This window comes from Pollachius pollachius (assembly GCF_949987615.1).
Source record: "Pollachius pollachius genome assembly, chromosome: 1".
Lineage (NCBI taxonomy): Eukaryota > Metazoa > Chordata > Actinopteri > Gadiformes > Gadidae > Pollachius > Pollachius pollachius.
The window spans coordinates 25,626,752-25,652,750 of NC_136934.1; the positions used below are offsets into that span (position 1 = coordinate 25,626,752).

At 42.4% G+C, this 25,999-nt stretch overlaps 2 protein-coding genes across 2 annotated transcripts in view; one reads left to right on the forward strand and one right to left on the reverse strand.

The window, feature by feature from the left end:
• ptrh1 (peptidyl-tRNA hydrolase 1 homolog) overlaps window positions 1-3,147 on the forward strand; it is a 30,562-nt gene extending 27,415 nt beyond the window's left edge. Inside the window, exons 4-5 of the mRNA XM_079741341.1 lie at window positions 2,167-2,212; window positions 2,480-3,147. Coding sequence (XP_079597467.1) covers window positions 2,167-2,212; window positions 2,480-2,701 — 268 coding nt within the window. The 3' untranslated portion in view covers window positions 2,702-3,147. The remainder of the gene's footprint in view (window positions 1-2,166; window positions 2,213-2,479) is intronic.
• A 10,878-nt stretch (window positions 3,148-14,025) lies between these two features.
• Window positions 14,026-20,231, reverse strand: tor2a (torsin family 2, member A). Its single transcript, XM_079733450.1, has 5 exons — window positions 20,092-20,231; window positions 19,572-19,837; window positions 16,944-17,119; window positions 16,687-16,814; window positions 14,026-15,373 (listed from the first exon to the last, which is right to left on the reverse strand). Exons 1-5 carry the CDS (start codon window positions 20,210-20,212, stop codon window positions 15,129-15,131), a joined length of 936 nt encoding a protein of 311 aa, XP_079589576.1. The 5' UTR covers window positions 20,213-20,231; the 3' UTR covers window positions 14,026-15,128.
• Between the last annotated feature and the right edge of the window lie 5,768 nt (window positions 20,232-25,999).

Genomic DNA, 25,999 nt, shown 5'->3' on the forward strand with positions numbered 1-25,999 from the left:
ATCACGTTTGAGTGGCTGCCTGTTTTGGAATTATTAAGTACTGAGTTCAGTATTTCAGTAGTAGAAATTGTAAAGCATAAGAAAACATGCAAATTGTTTAAGAAATTACTGTGGAAACAAATTGAACACTGCCCTGGCATGTGTATATATTTTTTGGTTTTTGTAATATGAATATAATATTTTGTGATAATATCCATATTATGTTGGAATGCCAGCTCTAAGTTGGAGTTTAAGTTGACACATCCCAGTTGACCAAGTAAGTTATATCACATTTGAGTGGCTGCCTCTTTTGGAATTATTAAGTACTGAGTTCAGTATTTCAGTAGTAGAAACTACAGCTTTAAAGCATGTAAGAAAACATGCAAATTGTTTGAGCAATTACTGTGGAAACAGATTGAACACTGCACTGCAATGTGTATATATATATTTGTTGTAATAATATACTATTTATCCATATTATGTTGGAATGCCAGCTCTAAGTTACAGTTTAAGTTAAAAATCTGACCTTGATGAATGGATGTGTGGAAATAATGTAAAGGATGCTAATAAATATTGATATAATGATAATTATTGATGTAGTCCATATGTTGGGGGGGTGGGGGGGGGTTGGATTATATATTAAGTAATGAACCTTAAATCAGAATTTTCTTTGTTACTAAATTAATTATTTCGATTTTTAAAACTCACAATTTAAATTTATTACAATTTTATTTTAATGAGAAATATTTTTTAATTTAATAGTTTTTTATATTGGATAAAATTAATAATTTCTAATGCATATTGTTTCTTAAATGAAAAACAATTGTTTGATTCGATTTTTAGCTTTTAAATTGGATAAAACAAATGTTATCGCATGCATTTTATGACTTAATTGAGAAAAAATTGTTTGATTACATTTTTATCTTTGATTGGATAAAACAAATTATTTCTGATAGATATTTCTTAAATGAGAAGCAATTGTTGGCGTGAATCAATATTTTTTTGTTTAGGATAATACAATTTAAATGTATTACCTTCATTCAAAGAATAAAATTATACTTAGAGCCAAGTTGTATTATTTTGTTTCTGTGAACATAGGAAATATTGTTTGAGGTAAGCTATATATTTGTCATTGGCGCAAGTTATGCAATATAGATTTGAACCATTACCCTAAAAAATTGTATTAGTTCAATGAAACACTTTTTCCAGTGTGTGCTCACTCCTTTTAGTCCTAGTTAGTACCCTAGCAGCAGGATTTTGTATAGTTTGTAGTTGCTTTATAGTTTTTTTGGGAATCCCAGTTAAAATGGCATTACCGGCGTAGTCTATCCTGCTTGAAATAAAAGCGTGAATACGTTTTTCTAGGTCGCTCTCTGACATAAGGTTCTTCAATTTTGCAATGTTCTTCAGGTGAAAAAATGCTGATTTAATGACTGATTTCACATGATAATTGAAGCTCAAATCACTGTCAATGATGATGCCAAGATTTCTTACAGCATCCGTTGCCTTAAGTACATTTGTGCCAAGTAGAGTAGCAACCCTTGATCTTTGCTCTTTGTTCCCAAATATAATGACCTCAGTTTTGTCTGTGTTCAACTGAAGAAAATTTTGTGACATCCAAGTGTTAACATGTTCGAGACACTGATGGAGAGAATCAAAGGGTGCATAATCATTAGGAGAAAGAGCAAGGTAAATTTGAGTGTCATCCGTATAGTTATAACACATTGAGTTTAGATGATAACACTTCTGACAGCAGCTGATTTTGTGTGGGCACATCAAATGTATATTTTCATTTAACTACTACTACTATATTAATAAACTAGTTCTACAAGCACTACTACAAAAGTGGCAATGCTACTACGACTTCTGATACAAAATACAAATGCTGCTGAAAGGACTGCTAGCTTACCAATTGGCATTGTGGAGACCACAGCAATGATCCAGAGACCAAACCCTTCTCAGACGCCACTTGAGGTGGTTTGTGTTGGGACTGGGATAGGGTTAGGTCAGGTTAAGGGTTGGGTTATTGTGAGGTAGGTATTGAGTTGGGGTTAGGTTATAATGAGGTATGTATTTAGTTGGGGTTAGGTTAAGTGTTGGGTTATTGTGAGTTATGTATTGAGTTGGGGTCAGGTTGAATGTAAAGTCTAATGTTTGAATGACCTCTGACCGCAGTCCTCTTTCCAGAGGTCACAACGGTGTGCGTTCCTGCGTGGACATGCTGCAGAGCGACGTAAGACTTCATATTATAACTATTTATGACATCATATATGAAGTATAACTATATATCATACATTAATATAGAATAATCAATTATATATACAGTCAGCTCATCACCTACATCATTTATTTTGTACTGCTAATATTTCTGTTGTACACTAGCATTGGCAGCTAAAGAGACAGACCTGTTTATAACTGTATTGTTACAATGGATCAGGTAAGCCACCAAAATCCTACTTGTTTTTTAAACTGGATTAAAACATGTCTGAACTGGATCCAGGTGATGCTGCGGCTGAGGGTGGGCATCGGGAGGCCGGAGGGGAAGACGTTGGTGGAGCGCCACGTGCTGGGCTGCTTCTCCCGCTCCGAGGAGCTGCTGGTGGCGGCCGTGCTGCAGCGCAGCGTGGACCTGCTGCTGGCCCGGCTGGCCCCCACCCACCGAAGTTCCCGGGCCCACCAGCAGGGGGGGGGACAAACCCCGGGAGCCAATAGAGTTTCCTAAACCCTTACATTAATTTAGACATTTAGAGAGCATCTAGCAGTTTGTATTGAAAATAAGTACATTTGTCAGAAGAAGCTGAAACAATATATCACTGTCGGTACATTAAGGACCCAGGGCATGGACCCTAACCCCTGACCCAGGGCACGGACCCTAACCCCTGGAGCCTAGACCCGGACTGAGCTGGGAAACCGCCCGCAGTGGACTTCAAAATGTTTGCCATCCATTTTTGCATTTTTGAAGCAGACCTCCTTAAAAACTGAAAATAAATAAATAAATAAAAATAACCGTGCTCCAAAGAACGAAATGTAAACCAATGCATTCTGAATGGGAGCGTTTGTCCAATTTTTCCATGCTACACAGAACGAAATGTAAACCAATGCATTCTGAATGGGAGCTTTTCTCCAATTTTTCCATGCTACACAGAACGAAATGTAAACCAATGCATTTTGAATGGGAGCGTCTTTCAAACGAGAGAGAGTACGCAGGTAGTACAGTGCACCCTCTAGTTATATATATGTCAATATTTCCATTTTTGCATTTTTGAAGCAGACCTCGTAAACTGAAAATGAATAAATAAATAAAAATAACCGTGCTCCTCCAATTTTTCCATGCTACACAGAACCAAATGTAAACCAATGCATTTTGAATGGGAGCGTTAGTAAAGTGCACCCTCTAGTTATATATGTCAATATTTCCGATTTTTTATGCAGACCTCAAAAACTGAAACGAACATCTCAGACAATTATCGTGCTCCACAGAACGAAACGAGAGAGAAAGAGAGAGAGAGAAAGGCTTCAGAAGGGGTGTGCGATAGTACAATGCACCCTCTACTTACGTTTGTGTCAAAACAATAAATGCATCATGAAATGTCCACGAAAAGTAATGTATTGAATCGTGCCCCAGAACAGATTGTCTGACTTATTTTGTGCTAGACAGAACAAAATTTAACCCATTGCCTTTCAATTGGGATATTTTCTTCGACCACAGAAGGGGTGTGCGCAGATAGTACAGTGCACACTCTACTTATGTATGTGTCAAAAAATAACAAATGCATCAAAGGGTAAATGTAGTGTATTAGGGATGCTCTGATCTTCCCGTTTTTTACAGCAAACCTCCTCAAAAACCTTTAGTTTTCACACTCACGGAAAGTAATCTATTGAATCCTGTCTCAGAGCACGACTGTCCGACATTATTCGTACTGCACACAACGAAATGTAAACCCATGCATTTTGGATTGGAGCGTTTCTCAAAATATATATATATATATATATATATATATATTCATTATATAGGAGAGGCCCTCTTAAACCCATCAGTTACTTGGATCCGCAGTGCATCAGTGTCCCTCTCTATGGCTCCCTCTCTCTCTTTTCCACTGTGTTTTGAGAATTCATATCGATATTACGAGAAAGGATGTAATGATAACGGCAAGAAAATAAAGGCTCCATGGTCATAATAATTAAAAATAATTAAATTAAAGTGTGTAACGAGGAAATGAGATGATCTAGTTGTGGGCCAGCAGAGGCTGAATTTTAACCAGAGGCTTTAATTTTAATTCGGCCCATAACCTTATTTTTTACATCGTTTTTATATTATGAATATTTTAATATTGTCGGTGTACCTGAACCACACTTACACATTGGTGGAAGTGGATTTTCAACGGTCAGTTAGGCTACAGATCTTGTTATAACGATAATTGAATAAAAGCTACATGGTCTTAATATTATAGGCTAACTAAATAATTGCATATTTATATATATATATATAGTATATATTTTAATATTCAATTAATTCAATATTAAACCAATGCATTTCAATCGGGAGATTTTTTTCGACTTCAGAAGGGGAGTCGGGCTGCGCAGTGCACGCTTAAGCATCATCTTGTTATTACGGTAATTGAATAAAAGCTACATGTCTACTTATAATATTATAACTAAAGAATTTTATAATAAAAAAATATATATACAGGCCTACATAATATATATTTTAATATTTCATTAATTAGATATTAAACCAATGCATTTCAATCGGGAGATTTTTTTCGACTTCAGAAGGGTGGCGCAGTGCACGCTCTATATCGCCCCCATATCGTTCTAATTCCCACAGTTGAGACTTGTAATTAACAAGTTTCTTTTGTAGTCAACGTGACTCTTTTCTTTTTTTTTATCACTGTCTGGTGGATAGTAGGCTATAACGTCACTCTGAGAGATGTGCAAGGACACATTTAACGAGGCAGGGTTATTTGAAGTAATTCATTAAGTTATCATGTGTGAGAGGTCATTCCTCCTCCTGAGTGTGTATTGGGGGCAGACGCTATTGCCACGTTGCTTGGCAACACCTGCATACGGGAGATATTAAATAGTCCGCTCGACTTGTAAAAAAAAAAAAACCCAGATCAGCTGCTTTCTGTTGACCCAGGTTTGTGGCCAGCAAGATTGACTTACAATGACAGGGCAAGTATTTTCAGAAAGATTGCTGTGGGGGAAGATGAGGAGATGCCCAACGATGGAGAGGGAAAGCCTTTCCCTGATTACCTTAAATATTCCAAGACTCCAAATGGCAAGGTAAAGAGGGACTGGTTATTCCATAGCAAGAGTCTCAATGCACTTTTCTGGATTCCCTGCATCCTTGATGATGATAATGACTACCCAATTTTGACCCAGTATTACCCAATATTTAATGATTATAAAAGGGGGTGGGCTCCATAACTGAATTCTGTCAGGGGGCCCAGAATTCCTAGGGACGTCCCTGGGCACGCGGATGGTCCAACCTCTGTTCAACCAATGGTCATCAGCACATCGTCGTGGCTCCACACACTCTCTAGACGCATGAATTCAAACATTGACTTTCAAAGATTTGTTTCTTCAGTTTCTTGTTACAGCATATTTAAGTAGGCCTACTGTAAGCGCAGCATGTAAAGAAACACATGTAGGGCGAATATGTCATAACTTGGGGAGCTTGTAACTATACATTGTGATTAGGCTTGGGGGTGAAAGTGAGCGCTTATCAAACTCACATTCGCTGTACAGTCAGGGCATGTTCCATCACATTAGAAGTAGGACTACCTTTTTGCGGCAGGTTGTTGTAACACAGACACTAATATAAAGTGTTACAATAAGTTATTTAATCTTAACATGAGCTCATTTGTTTGGGAATTAAATGATCATATTTGACTGCAATATTTCCGCCAGTATCAGGAGATCAATACGTGTGTGTGTGTGTGCATGTGTGTGCATGTGTGTGGTGTGTGTTTGTGTGTGTGTGTATGTGTGTGTGTGTGTGTGTTTACAGTGTTGGCGTCCGGTACTCAGTTATTCTAAGCAGGATGTGAAAAGGAAGCAGCTGGCAGGTCTTTAAGAGGCAAATGAGCATCCATAGAGGATGTTCCCCAACCACCTCTCCCCCTCCTCAGCACGATGGACATGAGCCCCCCCCCCCACAAGCCTAATGATGGACAGCAGTAGGAAGAAAGAGATGGAGAGAATGAAGAAGTCGAGAGAGGACAGATGATATATACCATAATAGATAAGTGCATAGAGCATATAGAGTAGGCCCCATAAAGAGACTCCAGTCTCACTTAGACTGAGAGAGGGTCATGGTCTGCAGGGCTATCCCAGTCGACCACAACGCAGTATTGCTCCTCTTACTTCCTCTGTGCCATGTAGTTAACAGTCCCTAAAGTGAGACAAATATAAAAATGATGAGAGGAATTACAACAACAGAAGCAAGGAGAATAAATATAGCGTTTTAGACAAATAATGTGACAAAGCAATATCCCAAACATTTAAAAGAAACGGGTATCCCTGTCGCTGGCCTCTTGCTGCTTAGCCAGTTCTTGTTTTTATGGACAGGCAAATCTGTTCAAGACGCAAAAGGCGCCCATGGATTCAACTTAATAACGTTTAGGGTTTTGATTGTAAATCCCTGCCTCTGAAGCATTCTCAGAATTCCCACCCTCTCTCTCGTTAATAACACATACTAGGCCTAACTTAAATTGGATTATTGTTTTCACCAGACGTAGTCAAATTGAATCCAAACTCGCCACCTGCAGTGGCTCTGCCTGCAGTGCCAACTGTACCTGTTGCTGCTCTCCCCATAGCTGCACCTGTATCATGCCTATAGCTCTCCCCATAGCTCCACCTATAGCTCTACCCATAGCTCCACCCATAGCTCTCCCGATAGCTCCACCTATAGCTCTACCCATAGCTCCACTGTAGCATACCTGGAGGTCCACCTGTAGCTCTACCCATAGCTCCAATGTAGCATACCTGGAGGTCCACCTATAGCTCTCTAGGGCTGGGCGATATGACCAAAATACCATATCCCGATATAGGTCATTCATATCCCGATAACGATATATATCACGATATAGCACATTTTCTGTATATTCAATGAAAAATAAATAGTTTAGATAAAATCACCACATGGAAAGGCCTATTTCGTATTACAATTTGAATTATATACTCTACAAATAAAGATAACTTACTCATGATTATTTTTCTCCTTTTATTTAGAAACTTTGTGCAAATTATGCATGCAACAAAATATAAAATATGATTGTATAAATATAAAAAGGTAAATAGAAAACACCTTTTTGGTTGGTTTTCAAAAATATTAAAACCAACCAAAAAGCTCTTGAGTCGTGGGGACTGCGTGAGGATCACCTAGTCTGTGTCACCACGGATAACGCCACTAACAACATCCTTGCACTTCGGCTGAATGACTGGACACGCTTACAATGTTTTGGTCATCGTCTTCATCTAGCCATGGTGAGTGTCTAAAACAATGTAAAAATATATTTCAGCAAGAATAAGAATTTTTATAGTAACAGCCATACATGGTAAAATATGTCAATTGAGTTTCTGAGCATTTAAAAGCCAGTTTAAAAGCTTAAAATCCAGAATACTCCCCCTGACTTTGTAAACAATCAAGTCATGATTTTTCCCACCCCCTAGTGCGCACCTCTATAAAATACAGTAACAATAAAATATAATTTTTAAATTAAAATAGTGGTTGGTTTGTGGCGTTATCCGTGGTGACACAGACTAGGTGATCCTTACGCAGTCCCCACGACTCAAGAGCTTCCCTGAGACCTCTGGCTATAATTTCTCCCGTGTGGTCATCTGGGAAATAGCGTGTCTGTAAACATCGACTGCAGAGTGTCCAGTCTCGAACAAAGTGTATCGTTAGGCTCATATAGGGATGTGTCGTTCGGCTCGACCACATATCTGTTGTTGTAGCGTAGTACAATACCTTGTGGATTTCCTCCTCTACTTTGGCCCAACACTCTTGATATAAATGAGGCAACTGGACTCGAGTGAAGTATTTTCGGCTTGTCATTGTGTACCTTGGGTCGAGTGTTCGCACCAACTCACGAAACCCCTGTTTCTCGACCGTGTAAACTGTGGCCATGTCTTTGCAGATGTAAATTGCAATGGCAGCCGTTATCTCCTTCCATCGTCGGGAATCTTTGTCATATGGTGTGCCGCGGGCAAAAGCTTCTTGCACGGTCTGGCGTTTGTTTTGAGCACTCGACGACTGTATTTTTTTGGATTTCATCCGTAGACTCTCTCCATACTGTTTGTCGTGATTCTTTCGTAGGTGGTAAAATAGGTTGGTGGTGTTTGAGTCTGGTGTGGGGACCGGTTTGCGGCATACTTTACAAAGTACGTTTTTCTGGTCCGTGTCCGACTTTTCAAACCCAAACCACGTCCATGCGATAGAAGTAGCCCCTCTTTTAGGTACAAGTTCACTTTGTCTTGGCTGGTCGTCGGAGTCCTTCTCCTGTTCAGAATTGTCATGTTCACTCTCCTCCATGTTTGTTTGTGTTGCCTTCATGTGCCGTGTGGAAGAATGTAAAGCGTCGTCCAAATGACGAAAAATATTACCGTAAAGAGTGTGATTTGCGGCAAGACGATATAAACGATAGAGCATCATATGAAACGATAGACGTTTTTATATCGTCACACGATATATATCGTCATATCGCCCAGCCCTAGCTCTACCCATAGCTCCATACCCGTAGCACACCTATAACTCTACCTTGGAGTACATGTAGCTCCAGCTGTAGCTCTACTACTTGTCCTTTAGCTCTACTGTCACTGTCCTGTAGCTCTAGTTCCTGTCCGGTAGCTCTACCTGTGGCTCTACCTGTAGCTTTGTATACCCGTAGCTCTACATAACTTTTCCAGTGGGATCTTTTTCTAAGTCTCAAAGTTATTTTGCTTCAGAGGGTCGTTAAAACAAACAATAAACCATAAAACCGGGGTAGAGTCACTCAATAACACTTTCTCAATTTAGATTTAAAAAACAACCACATAATTGTTACTTTCAATGTGCGAGTTGGCCTCTAGCTACTAATAACCCAGAGGGATATATCACAATTTCTCTGCTCAGGAAAAATAAAACTTAATTTCTCGACTTAAAGCAACATATGTAGGCATTCTGGTCCGTTATACACATTGACTGGTGGTCTTCCCTGTTAAATGGCCAAAGGACACTTTGGCCGTTTCTGAGACTAACAGCGTTTGGATTGTAGAAAATCAGCCAGTTGTTTCTTTAAGAGGTGCTGCTTGGTGATTTGCAGCTGCTGCTGTGGCGGGGTGGCGGTCAGAGCAAGGAAAGCAGATTCATGACTCTTTGCAGCACAATGGGCATTGATCACCAGCTGCTGTTATTCAAATCAGTACCAAGGGAGGTCCGTCCCCCAGCTCATTTACCATCCACCTCAGTCACACCGGTTTTGTTGGAGGGGATCAAGAAGAGGGCCTTGTTGTTGGGGTCCGAGGCCAGTGGACATACAGGAGCCTGGGCTCTGGATGACTAGAACCGCCAGATGAGGGGCCGGAGCTCGGGTTCTGGACGGGGACCGCCGGGGCGAGGGGCCAGGAGCCCGGGTTCTGGACGGGGACCAACGGATGAGGGGCCAGCCGGGGGAGAGAGTGCCCTAATAAGGAGTACCGGGAGAGCATTCATCCGATATCATCATCAACAGCTCATTGAGTATTCCAGGGGAGAATTGGTTAAATGTGTGTGTTGGGTGTTTTGAAGCATTGGGGGGGGGGAGTTAACAGGTGGAAAGATGTTTCTGCAGACTCCAAATAGTTTGATTTGGAGGATAAGCCAGCGTTTATCCAGCCTACTGAGAAGTAGCATACTGAGGAGTGAATAGGTAATGACGCTATAATGTATAGAAACAAATGTGATTCAATCATCTTTACATCGGACTGTGTTTGTGAACACACATAATAGCCTATAACCAATTACCCATAACGTGGTGGTTTAAAATCTAAATGATGAATCATATACCAACTAGACTCTAACTAACTAACTCAAGGCTGCACCTTCTTATCCAGAAATGCAATAGTTAATTAAAGCTAGAGGTATGACTGAATCATTGTTTCTTTATGGTTAATTAAACCTTAAAGTATGACTGAATCATAGTTTCTGAACTGTTGAGCCCAGAAATGCAATGGTTAATTAAACCTAAAGGTAAGACTGAATCAATCAGCTCAGTTAATTGTTGAGCCCTTGCGGCTGATTGTCCAAACACAATTCTTGTGACGTCACAAATCAGAGTGTTGTGAATGGATGTCTGCTGCGGGACGCTCCTGAACACATGGAGGAGACATGTCTTATTTAGGCTATTCATTTGGTGTTAGCTGTCCAGATAACGTCTTACTTTGCTGGGGGATATAATGATATAAAATCCTATTCACTATCTAGATTGAATGTGGCAAACAAAGCTATTAAAGGCCACCTTGTATCGATATCAATTTTGTTCGTGTCCTTCTTATGTCAGATATTTTTTATAAATTTAATGATTTGTGAATTAAAAATTAACAGAGTGCTAATTCAATCCGAAAACACGATGTCCACAAAAGAAGCAGCAGGGCAGAAAGAGGAGACTTTATTTCGTTAGTGTTCGTTGATCATCGTTTTTTTTTTAATTACCATATTTAAATTGTAAAACTACGATAAATGTTGTGGCAACCTCCTCGTCGTATATAAGGAGAGTTCTTAAATGAAAAACGCGCAGACAGGCTCACGTTGCTAAATCATGGCTTTATTGCCTACAGCGCAGGAAAAAACGAAAAAAAGGTAATAACTGAAATCCTTCCTCTACAGGGAATACTACGATCCTGGCTAGGGCCGTCATCGGTGTCAGCGGGTGCACCCCTCAAGTCTCGCCCGGCTCACTGGGAACAGAAAAGGCTCGTACGTTTGAGTGCTACGAGCGGCGTTCCTTTGCCGCCTCGATCTTCCGCTTTTGACCCACTCTCCTGTTTCACTCGTCTCCAGCCCTTAAGTCCCTTGCCCTGGCCCTCTCCCACAGGTGCCCCCAATCCCCGTCAGCGCTTGGGCCCTCCTGATCAGTGGCAGTTTTAGGACCGGGCGAACCGGGCAGCCGCCCGGGGCGCCATTATTTTATGACACGTGGGGGGCGCTGTCACACAAAAATTGTACCGGGGGCGAAAATTGTACCGCCTACGTAATCCGCGTTCGAAACATAACGTCATCGTTCTACGCGATTGTCCGTTGCCAGGCAGGTTTCAAAAAACATTTGCGCTCATGTTGCCAAAGACGAAATAACATAATACAGATAACACTTGTTTTTACTTTATATTTGTATTCTATTGAATTTAGCTAGTAAACTGAGTGTTTAAAGTGTATCATAGTCTAGCTAGCTTGTGTTAATACACTCAGTTTGCTAGCTAAATGCGGTTAAACAATTAAATACAATACAAATATAAAGTTAGCAACGTTAATAAATGTCATATGTAAAATAAGTGTTATCTGTTTAATGTTATTTCGTCTTGTGACGCTCATCGTTCACCTGTCATCGTTCGACGCGATCGTTTGCCAGGCAACGTTCGACGCGATCATCTGTTGCCAGGCAGGTTTGGAATTTTCGAACACAGATTACGTAGGCGGTACAATTTTCGCCCCCGGTACAATTTTGGTGTGACAGTGCCACGAGCAGTTAATTGTGTGGAGAATTGGCATATTGGCGCCCCCTACGGCTGCAGGCGCACCTGCTTGTTGAGAAGGTGCCGTGCACAGACGGACCGAAACCCCCGCCGAAGTCCGTAGGGCTACGACACCAACCCCCCAACCGCCACTGCTCCTGATAGACAATCTAGCGCAGCTGTGCAGAGGGGTGTATACAGTGTGCGAAATAATAATTGTACTATTGTAGAAATATTGTAATGTTATAAGCCTAATGCATATTGAGAAAATTTAGATCGGTATTGCGCAACAATCGGGGGATGGGGACCCCCCCCGTATATTGACGGGTATTTCGCCCACTGGGTGTATACCTCCCGTCCACTACCTGTCCGCGGGGGGGCGCTGTCCATGGTGCTGAAGGGGCATGTCCCTGGCTGACGGCGTGGGGTTGCCACAATGTAAAACACTTATGAATGTAGGCCTATGTATGTATTTATAAACAACAATAAACATATATCTGATAATGTCATTTAGCCAATATCATTAAATAGTGCTAGTATAGCGCTATGTGGTCGTAGTTTGGATAATAGTTTTTTCATTTAGAATGAGAAGGTAATATGTCTGGTTTCTATTCATTGGTTAGATACAAATAATACAATTATTTTTGCTGTTCTTGGTTTTTTCGAAGCACCCAAAAGCATTAGATTGTCACTGCAGCATCGACACTATAATCAAGAAGGACTTAAGATAAACACTTTCATGTTGTTCCCTGTATGATGGGAGAGAACATTACTCTTATGTGAGGGGGTTTGTGTGATTCTCACCCAATCCCACCCCACATGCAGAAACAGGAGCTCTTGCAGACTTAACGTCCTACTAACTACTACAGTACTAAAAAAGTACCACTAACATAGACACCACAATGCTAACACAGTGGGCTGCCAGAGAGGTCTATCCTACATTCTTCCTATACTGTGAAGAGGATTAGGATAGGTTTAGGGGGTTTGACTCCCAGATGAAAGGTTCTTGGTTGATCGACAATGTCCAGTCCACCTGTAGGCATCCTAGACTTAGATCTAACCGTATCTGCTCCTTAAGGAAATGTATCTTAGTTCTATGACTGTAGTGCTATACGACTAAATAGTACTTATAACACACAAACACACACACACACACACACACACACTGGACAGCTGGTGTCAGGTCGTTGGAATGCCAGTGGCGGACATTACAGGGTCAGTGGGGGAGTGCCCTAGACCCCCACAAGCCTACACCAGGTCAGGGTGTTTATGAGAGAGAGGGCCCCTTCACAAGCTAGCCGTAGTGCTCACAACATAACATCTACCAAGTCGGAGGAGAAAAGAGCAGTGAGGACGAGAGAGGAGGTATAAGGGCTGGCTCTGGGGCCCGGCCCTCAAACAACCCCTCCCTCCCACACACACTCTCGAAATAACTCCACAGTCCCTTCTGTGCTCCTCTCCTCTCCCCTCATTGTATCATCACACCCCCCTCCTCTTCCGCCCTGACCCCAGCCACCCCGGGGGCATTGTTGGGCGTCACTAGAGTTTGTATGTGTGTGTGTATGTGTGTGTGTGGGGGGGGACTCTTAAGAAGCCAATCGTGATCAGTTTCTGCTCTTCTGGTTTTGAGCGAAAGGAAAACATAAATAACGTCATTCTACTCTACAGGTCAGCATCAGGAGGCCCTGTTCTATTTAGCTGTAAGCCTATGTTTAATATATTTGTTTTGTCTCCTTACTTAGGCGATGTTTTTTTTGGAAGTCCTTTAGAATGCATTCAAAGGAAACTAGTGTAGAAATACAGCGATAGATTCAGCACTTTTGATTAACTTCATTGATTAACTGAACAGAATTTTTTTTATATTGAAGCAACACAGCTCCAAAAGTAGATGGCAATAGTACTGGTCTAAAGATGTAAATCCAAAAGGAGTAATCCAGTAATAACCACAATATCCACAATTGCAACATATGACAGAAAGTCCCTATAACACCGGTTGTTCTGAAAACCTTCAGAAGATCTTACTTTAGTTTCAGCGTCTGGGTTGTTGGCAAATTAACACATGATTACTCCCACCTGCTTAACACTATGGTCATGTAAAAATGATACTGACACTATGGCCATGCTTTTTTTTTATGTTGTTACTATTATATGGTGTAGTCACGGATAATTGTGTTTGGATGCCGTTTCTACATGGTGATTTTGATGCTGTTACTATGGTAACATGTTTAATGTCGTAAAAGTGGTAAAGTAGAATATAAACAATGAAAATCAGCATTTATAAATGAGTAGGACCAATTAGGACTTTATTCATGATAGCATTCATCCTATTTGTCATAAACATGTTGATGGTGCAGTAATACCTTCCTATAACACAATGGCTATGTTCATTTTGGCTCACTTGTTCCCTCATTCCCTATTTGCACTACGTAGTACACTATTTAGGTAACAAGTGATGGGTTGAATCAGTTGCAGACTTGCTTTACAGTACATTATGGTATCAAGTGGACCAATTCAATACTACAAAATGGTGATGCCCTAAATAATGCACTATAATAAGGCACAAGTGGACCAATTAAAATACAGCAAAGATGTTGTACCCCATTCATAGAACAAGGCATTAGCCCTGCAATGGGGTGAGAGGTCGGAATCCAACCAGGAAATGGTAGCCTCCTATCGCTGGAGTGTGTCATCACACACACCGGATCAATGGAGTGCAAAGCAGAGACGAATCAAGAAGAAATTATGTTGTTTTGTCATTATTAAACCATTGCAACGCCAGTGATATAAATAATAAAAAATGGAGTACAGAGAAACTGAGATTAAGACAGATCCATGTGAATGTCAATACTTATATATCTGAATCTCGTGAGTGAGGGGTTATGTTCCCCTTAAGTTACCTTGGACTGGAAACTTTATGTTCAATGACAAATCAAGCCAAGACTGTAGAATACAAATATACAGTGCAACAATAAATAATCAAAGGAACTGAAAAGTAAACAAAAGCCCTCACAGGTCAATATATAGATGCATTGAGTCTTGATTGACCCCTAATGTCATGAAAGACATGTCGTTTCCATACCTTATTCATAGCAATAAATCACTCTGTAAGGTAATGTAATAATGCTATCATTATGAATCATGCCAAAGTAATGCGAGAAGTTTAACTATATTACTACTGCAGGTTGGAAGTGTATGAAACAGGGCTGCTCTGGAGCCAAACATCCTAGTGGAAGTTAAACCCTCTTAGTGAACCACACATTGATCCTCTCATCAGTTCAAGGTTTCATCAGGAAATTCTTGATTCAACCATCAACGGTTGATTTGAGGTGGGGAAGAGTCTCAACCAACAACCCACTAAACAGTTCTGGCTCTGCTGCCTTGGGTCCCAGGCCGGGTACAGGTCCCTGCCACCTGCCCCGCCCCTATCAGTCCAGACACCAAGCGCACCTCCCAATGGGTCACAGGAAGAGGTTTATTTTGGCAGGGACAGCCTTGCACCCGCTGATGGAGAAGTACTGTTCCTGCAAGGGAGTGTAGTGCATGTCGCCCCCTACTGCCTCCACCACATCACTGCGCCCACACATCCCTTGCTGGCACAGCTGTTGCCGGGTGCAGCGCTCCACGTGGCGTCGACACAGCGGTAGGAAGGGGACGAAGCGCGTCACCAGACCGTCTTCGATGATACTTGACCCGGAGAATCCACCTGGGGGAGGGGGGGGGATACCAGTTAGTCTGTCCTTCATCACAGCTACATTATGTCCTTCATCACAGTCAAGGCCTGTGCAGCATGTTTCAAACTGGTTGGATAATGAGTCAAACACCAAATCATATCGGTAATCTTTCCCACCAGATGGTGTGCCAACGCGTCCACAACGCAGCTGCTAAAAGGTGGAACATAATGATATGTGTGTCTGGCACACCAGATGTTTACAAATTTAGAAAAAAAATAGAAAAAGGATTAATATAAAATGTAAACCTTTTGTGTGTGGACAGCAAACATTTGTATGCTAACACACCAATTCCATTACACAACATCCAGTCCGGATTCAAACCTGAAACTTTCGCAAATCTCAATTGCAATCTCAAGATAAAAAATGTGACTTTAGCTTGATCCTACAAAGTGGACAATGGCCATGATGTGCTTGTGATGTTAGCTTTAGCACTCGCATTTTCAGAAAGAACCATGAACCAAGTCATTGAGACGGTGTGAAAATGGACTCTAGATGTTGCAGTGTGAGTAAGACTCCCACTTTGGCATTGTGGCCCGAATTGTCAATCATCTTTCCCACATGACAATCCATACCCTGCTCACTCAGCTGAGTAACTGTGTTTAAGAACATAATATCATTAATATAATATATATGATAAAAGTAGCATATAGTCCTAATCCAATAAAAGTTATGTTTGACATCAACCCTAGTTGCCAATATAAGCATTAAACTACGTTTCAATTTGCCAGAACGTTTCATAATGACATAATTAAACAGGTATAAGCTCAAACAATGCACCCTAAAGCCAAAACCGGACACCACCAACAACTTACAGTTACAGATTGTTCTTTATTACAGTTAAGGTTTGTCCTTTGTCTCAGCTACAGTCTGTCCATCTCAGCTGCAGTCTGTGCACCTCAGCTACAGTCTGTACTTCACCGCAGCTAGCGTCTGGCCATCTCAGCTACAGTCTGTCCATCAACACAGCTACAATCCGTTCATCTCAGCTGAAGTCTGTCCTTAATCTCAGCTACAGTCTTTCCTTCATCACAGCTACAGTTTGTCCTTCATCACAGCTACAGTATGTCCTTCATCACAGCTACAGTCTGTCCTTCATCTAAAATGCAGTCTGTCCTTCATCTCAGCTACAGTCTGTTCTTTATCGCAGCTACAGTCTGTCTATCTCAGATACAGTCTGTCCTTCATCTCAGTTAGTCTGTCCTTTTACACAGCTCCAGTATGTGCTTCATCATATATAGTTTGTCCTTTATCCCCGTTCATCATCACAGCTACAGTCTATACTCACTAGAGTTGGTTTTGGAGACGGCCTGGGCGATGGCGTCCTGGAGGTCCGAAGGCCGGATCTCCTCTCGGTCCCTGCCCTCCTGTCTGTATTCCAAAGCCATCCTGTTGATTACCTCCTCCCCCGTCGTACTGGACACACACACACATAGAAACAAATACATACACACAGGATCAAACAAACCGACCGGGCCAGACGCACATACACAAAGTAAGAAATACATACAACACCTCAATCAGCATACACAGTAAGTCACCCACCTGATGAAGATATAGAGCGCTTTGCGGTAGTTGGTCTGGAACAGCACGTGGGACGGCCCCAGGAAGGGCTCCAGCACCCCCAGCACCCCGGAGGGCATCCGCTCCATCTCGTCAAAGATGAAGACGGAGCGGGCGCATGCCGTCAGGTTACCCTCCACCCACGCCTTCAGCTCCACCTACAGCCAGCAGGAGGGCGTCACCGCGCAGGTCTGCACCCTCATTATAATACTCATCCTTCATTAGGATAGAGGAGATGGTCTGTACACCCTAATAAGAATACTCATTCTTCATTAGAATAGAGGAGATGGTCTACCCCAGGCATCTCCATACGGCGGACCGTGGTCCGGGTCCGGACCAAGTGATGGTCCTATCCGGACCCATGACCAATTTAAAATAATGCGATATATATATATTTTTATGATTTTATTTTATTATTATTTTTTTAAATATTTTATTATACAAAGCATAATTATGTTAATAAAGACATTTCTCAATGAAATACAAATTGAAAGGCAGAAAAGTCTGTAGTACAGCATAAAAACAGCAAAAAGTAATGATCTTCACAGAGCAAAGATCATGCACTCACCGAACTCCCCCACTCCCTCCGTTTGTCACGGCATGTACGTAATAGCTTCACTCAAAATATAGCCAATCAAATCGTTTGTTTACCGGAAGAGCGATTTGGAGTGAGAAAATCGCTTGCTCGAAAATTAGGAAAGTTGACCACGAAAACAGACATTTTAAAGATGAATGGACTGACCAATACATGTTCATTCTCCCGCAAGGCAGTACTAAATCTTTGTTGTGTCTTTTATGTGTTGAAACCGTGGCGCTGATAAAAAGTGGGAATATTAAACGGCATTATGAATCCAAACACATATCCTTCGAGGAAAAGTATCCTCAGAAGTCAGAAGTAAGAGCGTGGAAAATATCCGAGCTGAGAGCTCAGTATGAGAGGTCTACTCGAGTCTTCACACACTCATTAACAGGCCAGCAACGTGCAAATGAATGCTCACTTAAGATTGCATGGATTTTTGGGTAACATAAAAAAACTTTCAGTGACGCGACTGTTGTGAAGGAGTGCTTGAACGCCGCTGCCGAGATGTTACTTGAAGGTAAACAAAGGGATGAATTGTGTGAAAAAATAAAGCAAATCCGAAATCCCTGCAACGACAACCAGAAAATCTGAAATCAGATGACGCACTGTCACAGCTTGATGCGGCTGTTCAGAGTGCCCCATCCTTAGCCATTGATGAGTCTTCAGATGTAACAGATAATGCCCAGCTTTTGGTTTATGTGCGATTTTTTCACAAGAAAGAGATCTGTGAGGACCTGTTGGGTCTAACACCACTTAAGACACACAAGATGAGAAGATATTTATGAGGCTATTAAGGAGATGCTGTCAAAGAGGGGGATTGATCTAACAAAGGTTGTCTCAGTCACTACAGATGGGCTACCTGTTTTGCTTACTTGAAATGTAGGCCTGGTGTACCTGTTTTGCTTACTTGAAATGTAGGCCCAGTGTACCTGTTTTGCTTACTTGAAATGAAGGCCTAATGCTCTTTTTGTGTTTATTTGAAATGTAGGCCTGGTGTACCTGTTTTGCTTACTTGAAATGTAGGCCTAATGCACTTTGTGTTTATTTGAAGTGTAGGCCTAGTGTTCCTGTTCTGCTTACTTGACATGAAGGCCTTATGCACTTTTTATGTTTACTTGAGATGCAGGCCTAATGTACGTGTTTTGTTTACTTGAAATGTTAATATGCGTTACTTTGTCTTACTTATTTTTCATGGTTAAAAGTAAGCTATTTGGAAATTGAAAATAAATACATCTGAAATTATAAGGAAATATGCCATGTTGATTGTATTTGACAAAAGTAGGCTATAAGAACGTGGTAGGTTAGAGGTTCGGACCTTTCTTGGAAGGAATTTTTAGTAACTGGACCTTGTTCAATTTTAATTGAAGACCCCTGGTCTACACCCTCATTAGAATACTCATCCTTCATTAGGATAGAGGAGATGGTCTACACCCTCATTAGAATACTCATCCTTCATTAGGCAGAGGAGATGGTCTACACCCTCATTAGAACACTCATCCTTCATTAGGCAGAGGAGATGGTCTACACCCTCATTAGAACACTCATCCTTCATTAGGATAGAGGAGATGGTCTCTACACCCTCATTAGAACACTCATCCTTCATTACATTTATATCATGCTTTAAGACACACAAAGCTTTTCAGCATCAAACACACCTGAATTAACGATAACACGCATCAGGTTAGCTCAACCTGTTTCTGACTTGCTCACGAGTGTTTGCCACGGGGCCCTGACTCAGGGACTCTAAGTTGTCCCTCAATCACAGATGCATTAAATGCAACACTTCTAGTGGATCTCTTACCTACTTCAACACAGAGCCCCTACTTTACCACCAAGTGTCACCTTGACCACAGATCAAGCTGCCAGCATACCCTAATGTAGATTGAACCAAGGCTGACGGTAGGCGGATCTATCTATCATACATCTGGGAGGACACTCCCACGTGTGTTGTCACTAAAGGGTAGATTGTGAAACGGCTTGTAATGGCTAATCAACATCACACCTGGGGGTAAATAGTGGATATAACATACCCGGTACATATTGACTCTTTCATGGGCGGGGAAGTGGAGGGTGGGGATGAAGTGGTGGACGTAGCTGCTGCTCATCGCAGAGGTGTACAGGTGGGAGGCCAGCATGGAGCTGAGGAGGGTCTTCCCGGTACCAGAACCCCCGTGGAGAGACAGTACCAGCGGCCGGTCGGGATTATTGTTGGCCAGAAAGTTCTTCACCTCTTCGGAAACGATGTCCTGAGCCAGATGTTGTCCGTAGAGATTGGTATAAAGGTCCCATTCCAAGTCTGATAGGGGTACACGAAGAGGGTTTTGCGACTGAATTTTTTCGGTTTTGCGACCATTTTAATAACAGTATGGTTATCATTAGGATTATTCTAACGAGGTGAACTGGGTGGGTTCTCCGTAGTTTGACTAAATTATCACACAACAGTACTGCTTAACCACTGCTAGAAAACGTTATATCAGAGATGAAACCAGATTGTTTCGTCTGGTCAAACAGGAATCTAGTTAGATAGCGTTTAATTTGTTATTGTCTTACCTCGTATATTTGGCTTAAAGTCGCATTCACATGTATCTGTTATGGTGCAATATAGCTCTTTAAATACGCAGTGAACTGTGTTAAAAAACAGTAAATAAAATACAGCCCAGACGAGCAACATTTCGACAAGCACTCGCGACCATTTGTAGTTTTTGGATGTTATGGTTGCATGGTTAAAAACCAAGAGCGGAACAACGAAAGACTACATTTTCCAGCTATATTTGGACATTTGGCTGACGCAGAGCGTAGCTTCCGCCGAACACGTTGGAAGGTCACAGTTCATACTGTGGTACAAACAATTAATATACTACTACTACTACTTCAAATAATATTAATAATCTAATCAATTCGATGCTTAGTAAAAATAATCACAATCATTCAATAATAAATAGTTTACTGTTGACTTTCTGTTAGAACAAGAAGTTGTGCTATTTAGGGTTTGTATATAACATTCCAAATGTACTACATGTCACAGTATAACAAACTAAAGCTAATACAAATTGAGTTAAAATAAAAGTTAATTGGGGGTTTAAACTACGGAGCCCGGGAGGTGCATTGGAGTTATATTTTATAAAGCAAATCTCAATTGCAATCTCGAGATAAAAAATTTGACTTTAGCGGCTAAAGTCTCAATATTTATCTTGGTATTACAGTTAAACTGTATTTGTTTAGCCTTCAGTTTAGCCTGAACATAAACAGTGGACAGAGGCCATGATATGCTAGTGATGCTAGCTTTTGCACTTGTGCTTTCAGAAAGAACCATTAACAAAGTCATTGAGACGGTGTGAAAATGGACTCTACGTGTTGCAGCGTGAGTTGTACTCCCACTTTGGCTTTTGCCACCATGGCTTCTGTTGAGATTGTCATCGTGGCCCCAAATTGTCTATCATTGTTCCCATGACAATCCATACACTGCTTACTCAGCTGAGTAACTGCGTTTAAGAACATAATATCATTAATATATATGATAAAAGTAGCATATATTCCTAATCCAATAAAAGTTATGTTTTGCATCAACCCTAGTTGCCGATGTAAGCATTAAACTATGTTATTTGTCAGAACGTCTCATAATGACATAATTAAAATGGTATGAACTCAAACAATGCATCCTACAGCCAAAACCGGACACGACCAACACCTTACCATTACAGATTGTTCTTTATCACAGTTAAAGGGGACATATTATACCACCAGGTGTGAGTGTGATTAGCCTTACAAGCCGTTTCGAAAATCTGCCCCATATGACATCACTAGTGGGCATGTCCACCTAGATCTGTGCTGGATAGATCGGTCTACCAGCCTTCCCAGTGGAGATTTTACTATTTTATATCGTTCGTCATAAATGTGTCAGATCAGCCTTCCCACATACAAACACAAGCGCTCACAGACAGTTAAACTGTTAAGACATCATGCTTTTTTGACTTTTCATTATATTTCGTATGTATATTGTTTTACGTCTGCTAAACTAGAAAACCTAAGTCCTTGCCAGGTGGAGTATTCACGAGAATCCCTGAGAATGCCCCCCAAGTGCGGCAAACAGCTAGTTTGCGCTCAAACTTTACTTCCGTAATAAGGAGACGTTCAGTGGGCGGTGCTGAAGTGCAGAAGTCGCACCTCCTGGCTACCCGCAATGTTTACAACTTCTCGGGGGTGTGAAATTGCAGACACATGCGTAGAGCGTTCAAACAGTCGCAACAGACTGGGCTACTTGGGAGGGGGGCCTTAAAGCGTCATGATACAAAATAGAACGTTTTTGAAGATGCTGCCATTGGTTTTGGACAAATGAACAGTATGAGAATAATAAGGGCTATTTCTAACATACAGGCATGTAACCCTATTCTAGTAGTACCCCCAAATGCAAATTAATGTCACAACCAAGTCTATATTAGCAGAGGGGAGTAAATGAGAGCCGTCCGGCCAGTGTGTGTTTGTCAGGTGAAAGCTAAATGTCAAGGGAAAGAGGCGGTGGTTGAAAAGAGTATTTCAACCACTTATTATGTTCACTCATTGCTTATAATGGTTTATTCGTTTCCCAGTATCATTTCCTTAATTTAGAAGACAGTTTTGTTCATTTTTGATTTGTAAAATAAATGCAATATTTTTTGTTGTGCAAGTTTTTGAAATTATTGGAATTTATTTTCTGCTTGGGTGTTTCCAGCAATTAATTTCTTCATGAATGACTTAAACCCATTGGTGAAACAAAACACTGTTAATGTGGCAGTTCCATGCGCAACGGGGATTTCTAAAGGTTACAGTGGCGGCGAATAGCGTCAAGAGCTGAACCATCAGATAGGTTCTACGAGCGCTTCAGACCAACCTTACCAATAAACGACCTACGAAAGAGATTTGTAGCAAAGAACGTTTCAGGAAACGTGTGAAATGTGAAGGTAGAACTTAAAGTAGAGGTTACGAATGACGCAGCGTTAAGAAGGCTTTAAGAAGGTTTCGGGAAACCTGGCCCAAAAAGCTAATGACGTAACAGTTATGATATCATTGATCTCTGGTGCAGGCTTGTAGAGAGTGTACAGACTATCCTGGGATCGGTAAACACATAATGCCCGGCGCAAGAGGGGAGCGTGAAGGGGTGTCGCCCACCCAGATGACCATCCCCGCCCACTTAATGAAAATGTATATGTATTATGTTTACAATTATTTATTTTACGTGCATATTACGTAATATTTAATCTTATTTGCCCAACACAACTTCTTAGTTCCAAAGTAACAGTTTAGTCTACATTTCAAAATCAATATCATTGGTTGTTGGGGTAGCTAGAAGCTCCAAAAAGTGTTCAATTTTGTGTGTAGTGGAATTAACGGTCAGACTGCACAATCATATTGTCATTGTGAACAAGCAGTAGCACTAGTCTAGCTGTCTGGTTTTAAAATGGATATTTAATTTTAATTTATTTATTTCAGGACAATGCACATTAATAAACATGTACAGCAGTACACATAAATGTGCCAGATTGTAGCCCAGGGGCTAAAATCTGCGCCAGTCCGCTGGCTTGTTATTGTTTAACCCTCATCGGCGCATGCGCCGTCGCCTGCCTTTCCTTTTTTTTGTTGTTTTTCCTGCTTGTCTCCGTGCGCGCTCCCCGCTCCCCTGTGTGGATCCTCAGTAAAGTTATGTTCGACTACTATACTCTTGGTTGTGGGTTTTTCCTAACTACTGGCGTGGTGGCAGCGCAAATTCACCGAACCCAGCCTCACACTTGAAACATCTCCAACTCCGACGAACAAGTCATCAACCGAGAAGGTAGTTTGAGATCCTCTCCATCTGCGTAATGGCGACTAACAACTGCGCACCTAAACAGTGGTGCTTATCCAAACAAGAGACTCTGAATTCTTTTGAAAACTGGAAGCAAAACCTGCTTTACACACTCTTTGGAGCCATTGTTTGCTCCACTTCTCGTCGAGAGGGCGATGTGGGCTAAGAAGAGTAGAACTGCCGTTCTCAGAGGATTCCGGGACGATGGTGAGCAAATTGCTGAAGCTCGCAGGCGAACTGCTCAACAGAAAGTGAGCCATTTAGAACTGATGCTAGGTCAGATTGCTAACTATTGCCCTGTGATTTCACGTAACACCATTGTTCGAAATTCCACATCGATAGATAGTATCTGGCAAGCCATTTGACTACATTACGGTTTCCAGACAACTGGCGCTCAGCTAATTGATTTTGTGGACATTCACTTAGAAACTGACGAGCGACCTGAAGATCTATATCAGCGCCTTATGGCATTTACAGAGGATAGCCTCCTCAAAGCTCGTGTGTTGACTCACCATGGCGAAACTCTAGCTGAGGATGAAGAGCTGTCCCCATCCCTTGAGAACTTTGTAGTTGTGACATGGCTATGCTTAATTCATACTGGCTTACCCAAACTTATCAAACAACGCTACGGCACTGAATTACGCACATGTACATTGGCTTCTATCAAACCAGAGATTTCCCAAGCTCTTGACTCCCTCCTGAATGAAATCCGCACAGCTGGCGATGCCAAAATCATGCGTGCGGCTGCCACTAGCCGCACATACAGTAGCTCATTGCCACGCAAGCCCGCATTCGGTGCTTCCCCTAGAATGCCGATGAGAATGAGCCCCCGTGAGAAATTATGCCCTCTCTGCAAACAAGCAGGCCACCAGGGCAACACACACTTCCTCAGCGCATGCAAGTACTTGCCCGAACAGGACCGTAGATTCATGCTGAAGGCAAGACAGATTGTCTCTGTGCTTGACGAGGATCCTGACGACACAGCCACGTACCATGAGTATCCTGATGAGCCACTTCCTCACGAGTGCCCTGAGCCCACACAGCCCCACACTGCTCGCGCTGTACAAGTTCGGCAATCTCCATACATCGACACCTTCTGCAAACACCACCATGCACGTATTATTCTTGACACTGGTGCTACGTGCAACATGATAAGACTGTCAGCAGCACGCCGCCTTGGTGCTCTTGTGACCCCGAGCTCCCAGTCGGCTCACCAGGCCGACGGTTCCTCTCCCATGAAGGTGGTAGGAGAGACCCGCCTCGCGTTCTGTCGTGACTCAAATGAATTCCACTTTGACGGCCTCGTAGTTGAACACTTGGATGTGGACATACTGGCAGGCACCCCCTTCATGTCCTCAAATGACATTTCTGTGCGTCCTGCTAAAAGACTGGTCACCGTAGCCGATGGTACAGCATTCCCCTACGGCTCCGCGGACACCCAACTCACCAGGAACGCTGTCCGCCGCACCATACTGTTGCGTGCCCCTCCCACTTCAACCACCATTTGGCCGGGTGAGTTTGTGGAGATATGCCTCCCACCTGATGCTCCGTCCGATTCGGTATATGTCTTGGAACCCCGCCTGGATGCGCACAGTGCGCGCAAGTGTGAAATGTCACATGCCTGGCCTCACCCTGGAGTGATATCAAGCGTTGCAGGCAGGGTCCGCATCCCGAACTTCTCGAGTGAGCCTCATGTCTTGAAGCGCCACCAGCACTTCTGCCAAGTGGACCCCCTCTAACCACCGTCCACACCACACCAAGCACCGGACTCTTACACTATCACGCCCATAGTCAGACACCTCCCTGTGCTGACTACAGGTGTTAAACACTCCCGGGGCATCCAAGTGGATCCAGACAACCTACTCCCTCCTGGCTTTAAAGATAGGTTTCATACCTTGCTGGACGAATATGATGAGGTTTTCAACCCTGCTATCTCGGGTTACAATGGCGCTGTAGGCCCATTCGAATCCAAAGTGAACATGGGTCCGGTTGAGCCTCCTCAACGCAAAGGCCGCTTACCCTTATATGGCAGAGACAAACTTACCGAGTTGCAACAGAAGTTCGATGAGCTGGAGAGTCTGGGGGTCTTCCGACGCCCAGAGGATGTAGGTGTGTCAGTGGAATATCTCAACCCTTCCTTCCTAGTCAGGAAACAGAGTGGCGGTTATCGTCTGGTGACTGCTTTTGCTGATGTTGGCCGATATTCAAAACCCCAGCCATCTCTAATGCCTGATGTGGACAGCACCATACGTCAAATTGCTCAGTGGAGACACCTGATAGCGACTTATTGGACAAATGCCTTCTACCAAATACCACTGTCGCACGAATCCATGAAATACTGTGGCGTTGTCACTCCCTTCCGAGAAGTCTCTCGGCTATGGGCATGCCTGGATCAGAGACGGCTCTCGAAGAACTCATGTGCCGTGTGCTGGGTGATCTGCTTCAAGCCGGTGTGGTGGCGAAGCTCGCTGATGATTTGTATTGTGGCGGCAACTCCCCAGAGGAGCTGGTGAATAACTGGTCCTCGGTCCTACATGCTCTGAGACGCTGCAACCTGCGCCTTTGGGCGTCAAAGACTGTCATTAACCCTCACTCTACAAATGTGCTGGGGTGGGTGTGGTCCCAGGGTAAGCTTCAGCC

Excerpts from the sequence above, each read along its gene's own strand:
- tor2a (XM_079733450.1), bottom strand. The coding sequence starts at position 20,212 with ATGTTGCTCGTCTGGGCTGTATTTTATTTACTGTTTTTTAACACAGTT. Across the intron at positions 17,120-19,571 it reads AAAGAGTCAATATGTACCGG|GTGGAGCTGAAGGCGTGGGT; the intron begins GTATGTTATATC and ends TGCTGGCTGTAG. Across the intron at positions 15,374-16,686 it reads CGTCTCCAAAACCAACTCTA|GTGGATTCTCCGGGTCAAGT; the intron begins GTGAGTATAGAC and ends CCCCTCCCCCAG.